At 46.8% G+C, this 18,097-nt stretch overlaps 1 protein-coding gene across 2 annotated transcripts in view; it reads right to left on the minus strand.

Moving 5' to 3' along the window:
• LOC129332609 (uncharacterized) overlaps nucleotides 1-14,478 on the minus strand; it is a 77,859-nt gene extending 63,381 nt beyond the window's left edge. For both annotated transcript variants that reach the window (XM_054983830.1, XM_054983829.1), the window contains exon 1: nucleotides 14,143-14,478. In XM_054983830.1, coding sequence (XP_054839805.1) covers nucleotides 14,143-14,257 — 115 coding nt within the window. In that variant the 5' untranslated portion in view covers nucleotides 14,258-14,478. The remainder of the gene's footprint in view (nucleotides 1-14,142) is intronic.
• Between the last annotated feature and the right edge of the window lie 3,619 nt (nucleotides 14,479-18,097).

The following is an 18,097-nucleotide window of genomic DNA, read 5'->3' on the forward strand; positions in this document are numbered from 1 at the left end:
CTAAGGAAGTTTCTGAAAAATCACACTTTTGTGCTATAAATGCACCATTGTTTTCCTTCTAGGCCGAACTTCTGTGATGTTATATTTCCTGTCAGCATTCAAAAGCGTAGTCGCTCTCCACCCTCCAATAATGACTAAGTGGCATTTATTTATTTAAAATGTTCTCCAACCACAGAGCCAGAGAACTGGTTCTCAGGAGCTGCTAGAAACAATTTAAAACAATTAAAATCAGAATTCAATTTTTTTTACCAGTAGTAGAAAAATAAGAACCTCCGCTGATCAATGAAAGAATTAGAACAGCAGAACTAAAACCAAATTTTAAACCAGAAGCAGCAGCAACAATCAGTCCTTATGTGGGTTGCTGGGTGGGGAATGATGTGGTAAAACTGTTGTATGCTCCATTGGTCATCTCCACTGGGATGACCAACATTACCCCAGGCTCCCAACACTGCATGAGTCTTTTGCTTCATTTTTTAAATGTTTTAGGCCTTTTTCACACTGCTTACCGGCCACGGAACATCACACCAAGCTCCTGGAATGACAGCGTCTTCCTGGAGCGATTTCTCACGCAAAATCGCTCCAGGAAGATGCTGCCGTTCCGGGACCTTGGCGTGATGTTCTGCGGCCGGTAAGCAGTGTGAAAATGGCCTTATTCACTTCAAGCTGTGTACCCCCACCCCACATCCTGTATTGCATGCACCTAGACAGACTTTAAAAGGGGAGGGGATAGTTATTCCTCCCACCTCCTTTACAATGAGGAATATCTCAAAAATTCCCACTTGCAAGGCTATCATGAAATGGCTAAAATGTCCTTGTGGACAGTGAATTTAGCCACATCTCCAGGTTCTATTTATTGAATATTTTTTAATTCCTGACTTCCTCTAACTAGGGGCCAAGCTAGAAGTGACGAATGACACTTGAACGGCAAGTGAACAGACTCACATGTATTCCTCCCTGTTCACTTGCCCTCCACTTGCGCTCCACTCGATCACATAGTGTCATTCAAGTGTCGTTCAAGTGTCATTCATCACTTGCAGCTTGGCCCTAGGATTGCCAACTCTGGGTTGGGAACTTCCTGGAAATTTGAGGGTTCAGCCTGGGGATAGAGGGGTTTGGGGAGGGGAAAGGAGATCAATGGGGTTATAATGTCATAGCGTGTACCCTCCAAAGCAGTCATTTTTTCCAGGGGAACTGAGTTCTGTGTCTAGAGAGATCTCCAGGTCCTATCTGGTTGTTGACAACCCTATCCAAGAGGCTCAGAGCAGCATACATAGTTCTCTTCTACTATCCTCACATCAGCCTAGGGTTTCCAGGTCCCCTTACCCTACTGTAGGGTTGCCAGGTCCCTATAACCTCCTGCTGGGCCGGCAGCGAGGTCTCCTTTGCATGCATGCGCAATGACATCACCGCTGGAAGTGATGTTGTTGCGCAGGCCACGGGAGCTCCTGCGCTCCGTGCAGGGCCGATTCGGCCCATTTGGAGCTCAAATCGGCCCCAAATTAAGCTCAAGAATGCTCCCATGGCCAGCATGATGACATCACTTCCAGAGGTGATATCATCATCGCGCCCCTTGGGAGCACCTGTGCAGCATTGCATTTCTGGAGTTCCTGCCAGTGGCGGTCAACCTTCAGGAACTTGCCACCTCCCACCAACTGCTGGCGGATCAGTGGGCAAGGAGGCAAATCTCCGAGAGTTTACCTGCCACTGGCGGGCACCTGGGAACTCTACCCTCCTGACCGGGGGGTGGGGCAATAATAATCTTTTTGGACTTCTTCATGCATGTGTGAAGCACAGAAGCGCTTCTGGAGTGGTGCGATTATGTCACTCCCAGGTGTGATGTTGCCACACCACTTTGGGAGCACACCCAAGAGAACTATTACCCCACCTCTCCCCGACGGACCATGTGAGTTGTGGCATGGGGCAGAGAGTGGGAGCAGGGGATCCCCCACTCCCACCAGGGGATCTTGGATCCCCACATCAACCCTATGTAGTAGATTAGGCCGAGAGAGTGTGGGCCAAGCTACACATGACGAATGACACTTGAACAGCAAGTGTATTTCTCCCTGTTCACTTGCCCTCCACTCAATCCACTTGCCGTTCAAGTGTCATTCGTCACGTGTAGCTTTGCCCTCAGGCTGACCTGAGGTCATCCAGAGAGCATCATGTCAGAGTGTAAATTTAGACTCATGTCTATCATATCCAAGTTTAAACTACGCTGGCTATCTTGAGAGTTCCCTTATTTTACACCAGTTGACTATATGCTCTTCTGAAGTACTGTAGCTATGTTGCTGCTTCTCTTAGCAGTCCGACTCCATCCTGAGAACCCTTTTCGTGGTGCCTGAAGAGCTTTTTTGCTCATTCACCCATAAACATAGGAACAGCAATTTTCTGTGGGATTGGTGGTTCATTGAATCATGTCCCTCAGGAAAGGAACAAGAGACCCTTTCCTCTGATACAGGAAGCAGCGTTTTCTCTCTCCTCCGCAGCTTACAGGGGTCAGGAAGGGCCAAAGCCCAGAGGGGTTGCAGATGCCTTCACTGCACTCAATTCCAGAAAAAAGCCCTGTGCAGATGCACCCACTAATATTGCTAAGGAAGGTCACAGGAGAGAGACATCTCGATACCAGACAGGACACCTGGCATGCTACTGCATTCCTGCCTTTTCCCACCAGCGTCTTTCCTGTCTTGTCTCCCAAGACAGGAAACAAAAATCAAAGCACTGGCTATAACAAAGGGGTGAATCGCAAGATTTTTTAATAAAAGCTCTGACTATTTCAAAGCAGAAAGGGAAGTGACAAACAGTTACTAATCTTGTGGAATACAAGAGCCAAAGGAAATCAAAAGGGTTGGCAGGGCTTTTGGGGGGATAACTATATTCTTTTCTTTCTGCCATCTCTATAGCAATTAACGAACACCGTTCCCTGTCAGCAAGGAAAAGGTTGGTAGAAGTATTTGGAAGACACATTTTCCCACTTGCAGTGAGTGTGCGTTAACACCACTGCCTCCATTCTTACAATGAAGGTGTCTTCACTCCAAGATGTGCTTGCTCTTCACCAACAGAAGGGTTTTGTATCACATTTTGAGGAGCACACTACTGAACTTGGAATCACACAGAAGCAACTGTTGTTCTCTCGGCCTTCCCTTTTAAAACAGCTCTGTAAAATATTTGTTTATGGGATTTTCATGCCACCTTGCCAGAGTCCCAACAGAGGTGGTTTACAAGAAATACACCATAAAACCATAAAATCATCACCAGTCATCAATCTAAACAACAAAAATCCATTAAAACAAGACATAAACAAAACATAAAAGGCATAGATATCCATAAAACATGTCAGATAAGAAGCAGACCACAGAACAACTAAAAAGATAAAAACCACCTTAGTTAAAAGTCTGGGTAAAAAGGAATGTTTGGGCCTGGTGCCTAAACGGTTGTAAGATAGGTGAGTATCAAGGGAGAGGCAAAGTGACACATTTGGAAATGCTTTGTCTCTAGTTGCCACCTGACTTGCTCTGAAGTCAGGGGCACAGAGAGCAGGGCTTAAGAGGCAAATCTTAACTGGCAGGTTGGATAGTATGGGAGGAGGCTAGCTTGCCAGGCCTGCTCCTGGCGCAAGCGGGAGCTTGTTGGGGTGGGACCTGGAGATGGGAGCATCACATGATGTGGTGATATCATTTCTGGGTGCAGATCCACAAGTGATGCCACAGCATCGAGCAACATTCTTTCCCCAGTCTCTATAGTAAAGACCACAGAGTATGGGAGGAGTCCTAGAGTTACCGGATGTGATGTCATTTCCCTTCTGCTGGTCTTCTGAGTGTTGGCATGGGGATGGAGAATTGAGTATTGGCATGGGCTATTTAAAACATCTTGGATACGACATACAGTAGGATATTTTCCACACCTACCTTTCACAGCATTGTTGAATTGAGGATTACATCTTCTGAAACTTGGAAAACATAAGACTTATCTTACTGTGTATACCACAGACTTTGGAAAGGGACTTGCATTCTACAGAGACTCACACAGCCTTATCCTTCTGGGCGTGTTATGATTAGATGAAACTGGTTATGTGCAATTCTTTATTCAAACAGCCGATGGGAGTATGTGTATATATTAATGCTTTGTATTTTTGGGTGTATTTTGAGAAAATATATTTATTGCTACCTTAGAATGTTAGCACTTTGCACTTTGCATGAAATTGATTAACAGCTTAATATATTTACTTGCTAAATTGTTGACTGCTGTTCATGTTTTGAGTAGAAGGACCTTTGTATTTAGTTAGGATGGGGATGGAGAATGGGGATGGATGGGGTTTGTCTGCTTATAGTGGATAAATGGTAACCCTTGAAGAGGCAGTCTTTCAAGCACCTCACCCATAAACAGTTCAGGGCCTCATAGGTAAAAACCAGCACTTACGCCTAGAAATAGATGAGCAATGAGAACAGATCATTCAGCAAAAGGTTGGTATGAACCTTCTAGCTAACCCCTGACAATTGCCAGACCGCAGCATTTTAGGTCAATTGACCTTTTCAAAGGCAGCCCCACATAGAGCATTTTACAATGACCTAACCAGGATGTGATTAAACCATGATCCCTTTTTGAGGAACCGAAAAACGTACAGCAGCCTAAAGAAAATTACTCCTGAGTACACTGACAGTGTAATGCTATGAAGAGTTACTCCACTCTACGTCCATTGATTTCAGTACGGTTAGACTGGAGTAACTCTGCGTAGGATTACACTGTAAGCTTTACACATAAACTACAGATTTGAAAGCCAATTCAGAGGTTCAAAAATTTCGTGTATGACCAGGTGAACAATGGGTTAGTGATGGTTGAGACTAGTCAATACTGCCTCAATACCAAGGAACATAGAAAACATTGTTAGAACTGGAAGTACAGGTCAAAGAGGAAGGGGAGTAGATTTTGCTTTTACTTCTAAGAAAAAGTATGCAATCCCTCCCCAAAGCAAGTGAATGCTTGCTTACAAAAGATTGCTTGTCGTCTTTATGCCTTGTATTAAGAGCAACCTCTGGTATAGAATTTGGCTCCCTGAAAACCTTGGGATTTTTTTCCCAAATGGGCAATTTTCTAGTTCTCATTAACAAGCCTCCCTCCATAACAGAGAGTCTCTCTACACAAGACATCTTACACGGGACGTTCGAGTATAGGGAGACAATGTTAGCTGGAAAGCATAGTTTAAAATGACAGCGCCGGCAGAGATCCCTCCTCAGAGGGTCTGTCAATTTCACCTCCCCTTCAGTAAAGCCTGTGTGCTGTGCAGGTTCAAAAACGAAAGGACGCCTTGATTCCTATGGCCAAGCAGCAGATTTCCTGTGCTGCGCTCCTGATTCCAGTTTCAAAAATAGCTGCAGAGATTGTGTGAATTGCTTGCCTGTGCCTTGATGTTTAAGTGTGAGTAGTGCTTCCAACCTCCAGGTGAGGCCTGGAGACCTCTGGGAATCATAACTAGGGTTGCCAGATGGGGTCCGGCCTAATATCGACCCCTGGAGAGAGGTGGAGGGAGGGAATTTACCTTTTGTGTGCACAGTGTGCATGCACTCCTGGGCAGCATGATGGTGTCACTGTAGGAAGTGACATCAGCCTGCCGCCCCCGCCCCCCACACACACACTTTTGGCCAGGCTGGCTGGCCATTATAGGGCAGCATTGTGCCGCCACAGGAGGCCGCCTGCATCCAGCCTGGGCTGGCTGGCTACTCCTGAGTGATGCTCAGCTGCCGCAGGAGGCTGCCCAGGAGACTGGAGTGGCAGGTCACTTTTCTGGCCTGGTGGCAGCACCACACACCCACAGGAGACTGAGTGGCAAGACCGGGTGATTGACAGGGGAGGGGGAGGGTCGAGGTCAGGGCCAAGTGTCTAGTATACTGTTTTCCCAGACAGCCTCCCCAAATCCCAGACTGTCTGGGTCAAAACATGGCAACCCAAATTACAACTGATCTCTAGACTACAGAGATCTGTTCCCTAGAGGAAATGGCTGCTTTGGAGGCCTATGGCCTTATACCTCACTGAGGTCCCTCCACTCTCCAAACATTACCCTCTCCATCGTCCACCCCAAATTTCCAGGAATATCTCCACCCAGATCTGGAAACTCTGAGCATGTGCATTCACACCAGTGTGCCCTAGATACATGATTCATCTTCCCACTTTCTTAATTTCTCGCGATCCAGAAGAAAGGGCTGAAACCTGAAGAATGGTACTTCTAAAAACTCAAACTAAGAGCCAAGCTACAAGTGACGCCTTACCCAGGTTGGACACTTGTCAGCTTCCCTCAAGTTTTGATGGGAAATGTAGGCATCCTGGTCTTGCAGCTGTAATGGAGAGCCAAGCTGTAAAACCAGGACACCTACATTTCCCATCAAAACTTGAGGGAAGCTGACAAGCGTCCAGCCTGTGTAAGGCATCACTTGTAGCTTGGCTCTAAGCATTGTTTTTAAAGCGCTTCCAAAAGGCAAGATGGAGGCGGTGATTCACCAGGGACAAACATCAGGAACTGCCCCTTCCAATGGAGCCAACGGGAGCCTGCAGATCTGCCAAATCCATTCTGAAGATCTGTCGAGAATCCTCCCTCATTTTGGAGGAGGCTTTAGATGATTGGGAAGTGTTTTTCAGGGGCAGAGTGGGATGTTTAAAACAACCCAGGAGCCAGAAGAGCCAAGTAGGACCCCCAGCTCAATGGTCACTGGGCCAAGCTTGCTCCTACATGCCTGTGGCCCTCTAGGATAGCAGCCCATCAGGAACTTGCCCAGTTAAATTGAAGGGCCAGTCTGACCCTTGCCATTTGGCAGAAGGGTTACAATGAGCAAACTGCAACTCCCCAGAGCTAGTCATGGGTCTCCGCACTGAGCATAAGCATCTCGATTATGGATGCTGTCAAGAGTCCCCGTACCTTTCTCTCTCTTCTCGTTTAAACCGGTTTCCTCCCTTGACTTGTCAAGAATTTCTTTGTTCGAAATGGGAACAGTGCGGTAACCGAAAGATGTTGCTTCTTTTTTGCCCAAGGAACTATAAAGCATGTTTTACATTTCAAGACAGCTAGGAAAGCCCATGATGCAGTTGGGGAAAGCGCGAGAGCGAGAGAAACCATTCCACTGCAAGCTCCCAAGACCGAACCATATATTCTGTTTCTCATTGTTACTTTTTGAATATCTCCGTAACCTGAGGCCATGATCTCTACTGTACGGCATGATAAATGTTCTGAATCCTCCCACCCGTAGCTTTAGCCTGATCTTGGATAACTTCCCAGGCACACCTCCTTGCTACCTGGTTTCTTAAAATGAACTAGTACGCTACACAGAGAAGTCAGGAAACCGGATCCGCTCTGTGTCTTAATGTTATCTTTGCTACTGATTCCCCGCAAGATATCCAGCCAAGAGGGGGAGTAAATGTACATCTTTTCTAGGTTTATTGACTAGGGAACAACATCGTGGTACCCACCTCACAAGGATTTATCTGTTAATGCACGAAGGCCTTAAGAATTATTATGTCAACAGACTCTTGTGCAAACCAGGGAGAACAGAAACAGAGGGCTTTACGTGGCCTCCATTCCAGGCAGCAGACCCGGGTGTCTACGTGCAGGTAGGCAGTGCTTAAGAAAACACCCAGAAAGAGAGACAAGGCAAAGGGCGACCGAGATAGGGAATCTCATGTCCACGCGCATCCTCAAAGGGTCACTCTAAAAGTTACTTCTTTCATGAGTTCTCTATGAAGCCAACACAGGCTCGTGCAGCTTTGGGGAATGACTCGCATAAAAAAAGGAGAGCTCAAATAGGCTTGGACTGATGCTGCCAGGGAAAGGAACGCGCCTGCCTTTCTCCCAAGTTTTTTTCCCCTGTGCAAAAGCAGTGAAGAGGGAACAATTTCCCCATTTCTGCTGCCTCACGTGCACAAAATACTTCCATGTGGAGCAGATGAAATGGGAAACTCTCCCCCACATACACATTCTTTTTGCACAGGGGAGAAAAACTTGGGAGAAAGGCAGAAAGGCTCCCTTCTCTTCTGAGCCCATTTAGGCTCTTTCTCTCTTTTTTTAATGCAAGCCATTCTCCAAAGCGACTGTGCGTCTTCGCAAGCCTATGTTGGCTCCGTGGAGAAACCATGAAGGAAATAATGTTTAGAGTGACACAAAGTTTCCTCTTCCGCTTCTGCTGCCCTCTTTTCAAGCACAACACAGCTTATTCCGTAATGTCTATTAAAGCCATCAGAGGTGAAACCCATGGCCAAAGACAGGGTAGGAAAATTCCTGGAGACTTGGAGGTGAGGCTGGGGTAGGGTTGCCCGGTCCCTTTAGTCCCCTGGCGGGAGACTGGGACCCTGGTACTTACCCTGCATGGGCTTTGGAGTCTTCACTCATGCGTGTGCTGTGCATGTGTGTGCTCCTGGCATGCATGATGATGTCACTTCCAGGAAGTGACATCATCATGTGGGTCCAAGGGCAGCCCAGGAGCGGTCCTGTGCTCGCCAAAGGGCTGAATCACGCCCCCCCCCTGTGGGCCCAATTCAGCACAAAACAGGGTCATTGCAGGGCACGGGAGCATACCGTGCTCCCTGGGGGTACAGTGTGCTGCTGGGAGGCATGTCTCCAATGGCCAGGTAAGTCGAGGCGGGGGGAAGGAGGTGGGAGCAGGGGATCCCCCGCCCCTAGTGGGGGAATGGCAAGCCTAAGATGGGGGAGGGCAGGGTTCAGGGAGTGGAAGAACCATAATGCCATAAAATGCACCTTCCAAAGCCACCATCTTCTGCAGGGAAAATGATCTCTGTAGATCAGTCAGGTATAATCCCAGGAGATCTCCAGACCTCATCTGGAGGTTGGCAACTTATAAGAGACCAAGGGAACTGTGGGATATAAAAAGGCTTGCCCGGCCTGAAGTTTCTCCTCCTCATAGCCTCCCAGGGAAGGAGAAAAAAGTCAGGGTGAAGGGCCAGGATCAGGGAGGAGATGGCTATTTCCCGTTTAGCTTGAGAATTTTTGCTCTTTGCCCACCCCTCCCCCACCCCCATGTGTACTATGGTTGCCAGACTGCATAGTAAAAAAAACCCTGGACGTACCAGTTTAGAAGTGTTTGCAAGCAGCGAGCGCACACTCCTGGGGTCGGCATGATGGCGTCACTTTCGGAAGTGATGTCACCCACCACCCTCACTGCCTGGGCAGCTCCACAATGCGAAGGGAGGAGCAGCAGAGCAAAGCTAGCCCAGGCTGCAGTGGCGCCTCTGTCTCTTGCACAGCTGGCCTCCCTGAGCAGCCATGTGCCAAAGTGAGACTGGATGGACAGACCAGGTGCCCAGTATTTTAATCTCATTTCCCCTGGACAGTCATAAGTATACCAGACTGTCCGGGTGAATACCAGATACCTGGCAACCCTGTGTACATCAAACTTCACCAGGGCTTTTTTTCAGCTGGAACGCGGTGGAACAGAGTTCCGGCACCTCTTGCAAACAATCACATGGCCGTTGGCCCCGCCCCCTGATCTCCAGACAGAGGGGAGTTTAGATTGCCCTCCACGCTGCTGGAGGACAATCTAAATTCCCCCTGTCTGGAGATCAGGGACCGGGGCCAACGGCCATGTGACCATTTTCACTGAGGGTGATCTAAACTTTAAAAAACTCCCCCCCTGTTCCACCTGACCCAAAGTGATGTCATTGTGCGGTCATTGTGTCATAGGAAACACCACACAAGGCAAAATCGAGGCCTTCCCTTGCCTGGCAAGCTGCCACCCTCTGCTCACACTAGATACCTGCAAACTTTACCCCAGCCTGGCTTCCCCGGCACTGCACCCTCAGGATTTGAAGCTCAGGAGACATTGCAGACACTAAATATACAAGAAAAAGAAACCAGGCGGGCAATTTTTACAAAGTTTTGCTCCAATGTGAAGGGAAGTTAATACCATATACACTACACCATAATAAGAAATGGCAGAACAGAACTGCAACCTTTCCAGCAGGAGAGACAGAGGGGAGGAAACTTATTTACACTTTCGCAATGGAAAAAAACTGTTAGCTCTTTCCTGGTCTATGACTTTTAATTGCTTATATGCCCGTATTTCATATTTTTTCTTTGCTGCCTCTAGCTTTTGAAGACAGGATATAAATGGATAAAGAAATACAATTATCTACCAGTGTTCAAAGCAGTTATTGGAGGCTTTTAACTAGGAAAACAAAAACAAAACCAGAGATCCTAATCAAGCATTGGTCCAGAGTGAACAAGATATCCGGAGCTCTTCAGTCCCTCCATAGTTCCTTACCACTTCCGAGGACTAGAAGAACGAGAACTTTGCAAAACAAAATAAAACCATTTACTTAACATTTATAATTTATTTAGGTCACAAATCCATCTTTTCTTGGCACAAATTACCTTGGTGCATAATTCGGATTTTTTTTTCATAGAATATCCAGAGTCCTGCATAAAGGTGTACTCTAGGGAGCTGGGCCTGGATGCATTTCACCACATGTACGTGTGGTGGTTTATGCCATTTGCCACTAAGAAATAAGGTCGATGTGGCCTCAAATTGCTCTGTGTGAAGTTTCTTAGCTCAGAAATGCTTAAACGCCTTGAACATGACCACGTGAGCCCTAATCCATAGAACTGTATGCTGGGATAAGATATTGTTAGTCTTCAACGTGTTTATTTCCAAGTAAACTACCTTGTCCATACACAGGATGCTGGACAGATGGCCCTTGGCTACAACCTGATAGGCTATCGACCTCAAGACCAGCCACGTGGCAGAGCCGACGGTTGCAGTATCGGATTAGGATTTTGGAGACACGGGTTCAAATCCCCACCTCGCCGTGGAAGATTTGTTGAGTGACCCTGGGCCAGTCACACACTATCAGCCTAACCTAACTCACAGGGCGTTGTGGGAATAAAATGGAGGAGGGGAGAACGTTGTACGTCGTTTTGCATGTCCATTGAGGAGAAAAGTGTGGTATAAATGAAGTATGGAAATATTGCCAGCATTGATCAGCCGTAGTTGCCAGCCTCCAGGTGGGGCCTGAAAATCTCCTGGAATTTGAACTCATCTCCAGACTACGAAGATCAGTTCCCCTGGAGAAAATGGCTCCTTTGGAGGGTGGACTGGACTCCGTGGCATCCTATCTCTGCTGAGGTCCCTTCCCATCCCAAATCCTGCCCTCCTCAGGCTCCACCCCCAAATTTCCCAGACTGGAGTTGGCAACTCTAGGAGTCACCAAGGAACTTGAGGCACTGCTGGCAGAGAGAACCAAGCTTATGACCCAGGAGAAGGAGGAGAGGAACGAGACCCCCCCCTTTATTCCCAGGCCATTCATTTCCGTTTCCTTTTCCTTACCTTTATTCCTAATTTTGTTGGCCCAGATTATTTGTTCTCCGCCCACTGCTTCTCAGAACAGGTAGCCTTTCCCTCACCACAGGAACAGTCTTTTCACCTCAGAGAGATCTTATTTTAAACAACCGATGACATCTGTATTTTCCACCATCTCCAAGAAAATAGTCATTTCCTTTCTGAAACAATGGCTGTTTTCCCCTTTCTCTGATAACCTCTGCCTCGTGCGCTGTGAGAAAGAGAAGGAGGCTACTTGGTGCCCTGAGAACCCAGCTCTGACTTCATGGAGAGTAGCCCTTTGGTTCTGTCCCACCCGTCACAAGCAGTCTTTCACAGTGCTTTTTTTCTGGAAAAAGAGGTGATGGAACTCAGGACCGCACAATGTTGTCACTTTGGGTCAGCTGGAACAAGGGGGGAGTTTTTTAAAGTTTAAATCGCCCTTGGCGAAAATGGTCACATGGCCGGTGGCCCGCCCCCTGATCTCCAGATAGAGGGGAGTTTAGATTGCCCTCCACACCACTCCAGCGTGGATTGCCCTCCACACCGCTCCAGCGGCGCGGAGGGCAATCTAAACTCCCCTCTGTCTGGAGATCAGGGGGCGGGGCCACCGGCCATGTGACCATTTTCAAGAGGTGCCGGAACTCCGTTCCACCACGTTCCAGCTGAAAAAAAGCCCTGCCACTATTACACATAACAATGGAGCTAGCTTTCACAACAAAGGAGTTCGCTTCCTACAAGTAACAGGCCCATCTTATATGTGTGATTAAAAGAAACATGCTATTGTTGCACAACCACTGTACCACACAGTACATAAGTATTCTGCTGGAATCTACCACAATTTCCAGTGACCAATAATAAAACCTCCCCTTTTGAATATATTTGCCTATAAGTAAATGCCACTGAAATGATTTATTTTGGAATAAACATAGCTGTCACTGGGATGCAATGTGCATTTTACACAAAAATAAATGTTTCTATGTATATAATAAAGGGCCTTTGTGGGTCAATCTGAGCTTCCATTTCATCCAAAATTTTGCTTACTGCTGTGGCCAACCAGGTACCCCGAAAGTACGGTAGAATCATAGAGCTGGAAGGTACCCCCAGGGTCATCTAGCCCACCCCCTGCACAATGCAGGAAATTCGCAGCTATCTCCTTGGCACACCCCTAGTGACCCCTGCTCCATGCCCAGAAGATGGCAAAACACCTCCAGGATCCCTAGCCAAACTAGCTTAGGGAAAATTGCTTCCTGAACCCCAAAGTAGTGATCGGAATATCTTTGGCGTGTAAGAAGGGGCCACAACTACTAAGCACTGATTTAGCCCTTCCTGAAAAACCGTTCAATCAGACAGCACAGATCTCCAATAAAAATGTAACAGGAATAGGCTTAGAGAAACCGGATAAACAATGCAAACAGAAATGAATGTAGGAGTTGGAGCGTCCAGCTAGGATCTGGCAGAACTAGATCTGAATCCCTAAAATCAGCAAAGCAAGACCCAAGGTCATTCATCAGACCGCACGTTTTATCAGGTCAACCACAGGGACATTATTGAATGGCACATTTTTGAGCTGAGTTCTGAGCAACTCTTCTTTGCATTGGATTGCTAAACAGAGTTACACCCTTTGAAATCGACCAGCTTCAGTGGATTTAGAAAGGTGTGACTCTGTTTAGGATGGCACTGATAGTCCAATAAAAAGAGCTTATCAACACCATACTGTGTTTTGTGCAAAATAAGACCCACAGATGTTATCCGAGAACAGTGCTGTTTTTCTATTGAGCTTTTGCATTTAGAAGACAACTCTTTAGAACAGGGGCAACCTCTTAAACTAGTAATTTCCAAACTGTGCAAGCTATGGCACAACTGCTGTATCATAAGAAATAAGTAACTCAGGTTCAAAAGTACCCACCCTCAGAGGAGGCTGCCTACTGCATCTCTGTATGATTTACATACTGGTCTTTCCTCTGTCTAATCTGCCTCCATTGAGGAATCATTCGTTCGCTTCCCTCGCAGATACAATCCACTCTCGAAGAAACTGCCCGTTGCATCTCTGCCTGAGTCAGTGCTCTGAGCCTCCTCCTAATCATGTGACCACCCCAAAAGTAGACTCTACTGAGAACATGTCATTCATACCCTCTAAAAGGAAACCTTTAACGTTGTAAAAGTGAAGCGTGCCTCCAGCTCTTCCAGCGCAGGAAAAAGTCAGAAGTCCAGGTAACACTGCCTTCACCCCCATACCTAGCTAACACTGTCCCTGCTCACAAGTCACAGTGAATGCACATACAATTCATGTACAGAGTACACTTTATTTTTCTTTATATGAGCCGTAAGTAGTTTCCATGTTATGTTCAATGCATGTGCAGCTGAATGACTGAGACTACAAGTTTGCCCAGTTACCGGACCCTGGTTTCATTAGTAAAGTGGACGTGCGTTGGTCCTTCTTTACAAGCAGGTGCACCCAAATGCATGCAGGTTGTACGTGCGTTCCCTGTGTCATGTGAACAGGGCTTCTGCCTTGTCCAGAAGACCATGGAAAGGATGACTATTTATTGCAATGGGTTAGAATCTGAGCAGAGGAGTTTCTGTTTTCGCAAAAGGCTTGGCAAACACCATCTGGGGAGGGTGGTGGGTATATTCAAAAGTAATGGAAGAAGAGTGTTAACAAATTAACAATGCAATGCAGTCTCAAAAGGCCCAAAGAGAACTCATGTGTTGTCTGAAACACCCCGTCTGACCTCCAGTTTCTGCTTTAGCCTCCCAAACTACTGGCCAAAAATCCTGACCAGAGCAGCAAGCCATCCATAAACAGCTTCCGTATGAACCAACCCCTTACCTTTTCTCCATGGAGCGCTGATGTTGAACGATCGGTGCCAACTGAACATCCTAGATGGGTTAAACATCTGGCTGAAGGACGGGCAGGCCCATGGATCAGAGCCGTTCAATGACATGGAGGGACGCCGGTGCGCTCGAGGCTGCTGCTATCCCAGTGTGTCATCTTGAGTTTCCCTTCGCTGAAGTTCAAGCAGAGAGGTCAGTGGAGCTGGCTTTCCAATTCTGGTCCGTCATCTTCGGCTTCCCAAACAGGACAGGGGCAAGGAAAGGTCTCTTTTTCTGCCCCTGAGCAATGAAGGCTCTACAGAGTTTTGCTCCAGAGGCAGCCACGGGGCTCTTCTTTGGGAGGCTGCGGAATTACAAGTGGGCCCGCAGCCAGCCGTGACTTTAAAAGGGAGCAGCCCTCTGGAATGTATCTCCCGTGGCTGATAAGCCCAGAGGACGGGAGGGGCTGGAACTACCTTAGCTGTCAAAGCGCCCTCCGGAGAAAAGAAAATGCCAAGGAGCTTGCATCACACTCCCCCCCCTCATACACACACACACTGCTGTTGTTGTTTTTCAATCACAGTTAGGTTTACAAGTGGGAGGAAATGGGAAGGAATGTGATTTTTTTAAATCTCTCCTGCACTCTAGAGAATAATATTCTTGATCTCAGCCTTCACTTTGTAATCCGGCTGAGCCTGTCAAAGGGCAGGAGATGTTCCCGTCATTCCCAGGACACAAATCTATAACATTTATGTATACATTTTATATTTCTGCCCCCACCACATGGCACTTGGGCAGTGGAGGTTTCAATTGTAGCAATTGTGGCAATTGCCACATATAAACAGATGTGGATCCAATTTTCCCTTCCCCACATGAGCCTAAATAGCAGGAAAGAACTGCTTCAGGTTTCTTGTCCGTCCTCTTGCCTGTCCTTCTGAACTTACCTCACCTGAGGGCCAAGCTACAAGTGAGGAATGACACTTGAACGGCAAGTGAACAGACTCACATGTATTCCTCCCTGTTCACTTGCGCTCAACTAGATCACTAGCTTGGCTGTGAGAAAAGAGGAAACAGATCCAGGGAACTCATAGGTGTCGGGGTTGGGGTGGGGGGAGAATGCCTGGGAGAAGAGGCGTTCCCTGGTGTGGTTGGCTTGGGCCTGAGAATTCCTTCAAGATCCCAGCTTCTGGATTTCTATCTTTAACCCACCCACCCCTACACACAAACCTCCACAACAGTTCATTTCCCGCCTAATGTATAGCCTGTTGCTTTGCAATTTCCATCGCAAACACAATGACTGGAAATTACAACGTAGCCGGAAGAACGAAGGGGACCGAGTCAGTGTCAAACAGTTGTAGGATAAAAAAAAAGATATATTCTGGATTATTTTAACTTTATAATTACAGCCAGTCTTATCACCAAAAAAACCCCCCTTGCTTCGCTGATTTTTAAAGATGGGGCATTTCCACACAGCTTATCTTTGCTCGTAACGACCCGTAAGATTGTGCAAAAAACGCGGAAGATTGTGTTTTCTCGCGCGAGATTGGCGTGACGTCACATGACGTCGCGCCAATCTCGCGCGAGAAAACACAATCTTCTGCGTTTTTTGAGCAATCTTACGGGTCGTTACGAGCAAAGGTAAGCCGTGTGGAAACGGCCATGGTATCAGCCTTTTGATTTGAACACTACTGTACTATACCCATTTTACAGATGGAAAACTGAGAGAAAGTTATACACAGTCATCCAGTGAGTCTAACTGTTTGAATCTGCCAGCTCCAAGTTGGGAAATTCTTAGAGATCTGGGGGGTGAAAGCCAGAGAAAACTGGAGAAAGTGGGGTTTGGGGAGGGAAAGGACCTTGGCATGGCATAATTCCATAGAATTCACCCCCCAAAGTAGCCATTTTCTCCAGGTGAACGGATCTCTGTGGCCTGGAGACCAGTTGTAATTCCGGGAGATCTCCAGCCACTACCTGGAGGCTGGCAACCCTAGTAGCACTGGGTGGTCCAACATTCTTCTCATTGTACTACTGTGGCTGCCTGATAGAAAATCCCAAAGTTGGCAGCTGATATTTAACTGGATATGCTGTTTTGTTGACTCCTTCTGCGTCATTCCTAACATTGCCACAAAGAACTTAAAATTTGAGCCTCTTCAGGATGTTTGCTAAGAGACTGCCTGACTTTGTATTCTTCATCTTCACTGCAGCAGAAGCCCTTTCTGACTTCATGTACCTCTGTAACTTGCGTGGTCAAAGAAAATAATTTACCAGCGGTTTATAGGGTTGCCAACTCTGGCTGAAGAACTCCTGGGGATTTGGAGGCGGAGCCTAGAGAAGGCGGAGTTTTGGGGGAGAGGGAGCTCATTGGTGGTGTGATTCCATAGAATCCACCCTCCAATGCTGCCATTTCCTCCAGGAGAACGGATCTCTCTTTTTTTGGTATACTTTTTATTTTATTGATAAGATTAAAAGCCCAATAAAAAGGGCAGAGAAAAGAGAAAGAAAAGAAAAAGAAATAAAAAAGAAGAGAAAGAAAAATAGAAAAAGAAAAGAACAAAAATTAAGGGAAAAGAACAAGAAAAAAAATACATATTTCATTTCCCATTTTCTTTACAACACCTCTCCTGTCTTGGCAAATATTATACTTATAGATACCTCCAAAATCTACCCTTCAATACTGCTCCTCTTCTATTTCTCCCAAATTTATCTTCTTAGAAATCAAATCTGCAAATCATCAGTTCATTTTCTCTCGTCTCATGCAGAAAGTCAATAAGGGGTTTCCAATTAACCACAAAGAACTGATCTCTGTGGTTGTAATTCCAGGAGAAATCCAGGCTTCATCTAGACTAGAGGATGTCATCCCAAGCATCCATACGTGTTTTAACAAGTGCTAACTAATTGAAAAGAAGGCTTTTTGTGAGTGTGATATGATAACTACTTAGATGCTTTGCTTGTTCATGTTCTGTAGTGTGGTCAATCTAACAACTCTAGGGCTCATGATGAACTGTGCCACTGGGTGCTCTGTGGTGCTTCTCCAAAGACAGCTTCTCCAAACAGGGCCTAGGATAGGGTTGGAAGAGACATGATCCGGGAACATTGTTGAAGCAAAGCAGATATGGGTCTGGTTAATATCTGTATAAGAGCCCCGTGGCGCAGAGTGGTAAGCGGCAGTACTGCAGCCCAAGCTCTGATCATGACCGGAGTTCAATCCTGGCGGAAGCCGGGTTCAGATAGCCGGCTCAAGGTTGACTCAGCCTTCCATCTTTCTGAGGTCGGTAAAATGAGTCCCCAGTTTCCTGGGGGTAAAGTGTAGATGACTGGGGAAGGCAATGGCAAACCACCCCGTAAAAAGTCTGCCAAGAAAAGGTCGTGATGCGACGTCCCCCCATGGGTCAGTAATGACTTGATGCTTGCACAGGGGACTACCTTTACCCAATATCTGCATAAAAGTCCTCTTGGGACCCCCGCACGTCTTCCCTGAGCGCAGCAAAGGAAGAAGGATTTAAAGGAAATAAGGAACAGGATTATTTATGACTGGACAGTATGTGGTTCCCCCACCATCATGAAATTTATGGAGGAACTTCGGGCCAGTCATACCCTCTCGGCCTGCCTACTAACTAAAATGTGGCATTCACTTCAAGAGGCTGTACTGATGGCCACCAGCAAAGACAGTTGTAAAGGAGATTAGACAGATTCATGGAGGAAAGAAGTCTATCATTGGCTACAAGCCATGATAACTAAAGGAAGCCTCCATGTTCAGAGGCAGTAAAACTCTGAATGCAACATCACAGGAAGGCCTTGGCTTCTATGCCCTGTCACTACCCCTCTGGAATAACTGATTGGCTACTATGGAGACATAATGCTGGACAAAATGGACCACTGGTCTGATCCAGTAGGGCTCTTTTTATGTTCTTAATTCACAGGGTTGTTGAGAGGATAAAACTGAGGAGGGGAGGACAATGTACAACAGACAT

The sequence above is a fragment of the Eublepharis macularius genome, chromosome 6, assembly GCF_028583425.1.
Source record: "Eublepharis macularius isolate TG4126 chromosome 6, MPM_Emac_v1.0, whole genome shotgun sequence".
Taxonomy (NCBI): Eukaryota; Metazoa; Chordata; class Lepidosauria; order Squamata; family Eublepharidae; genus Eublepharis; species Eublepharis macularius.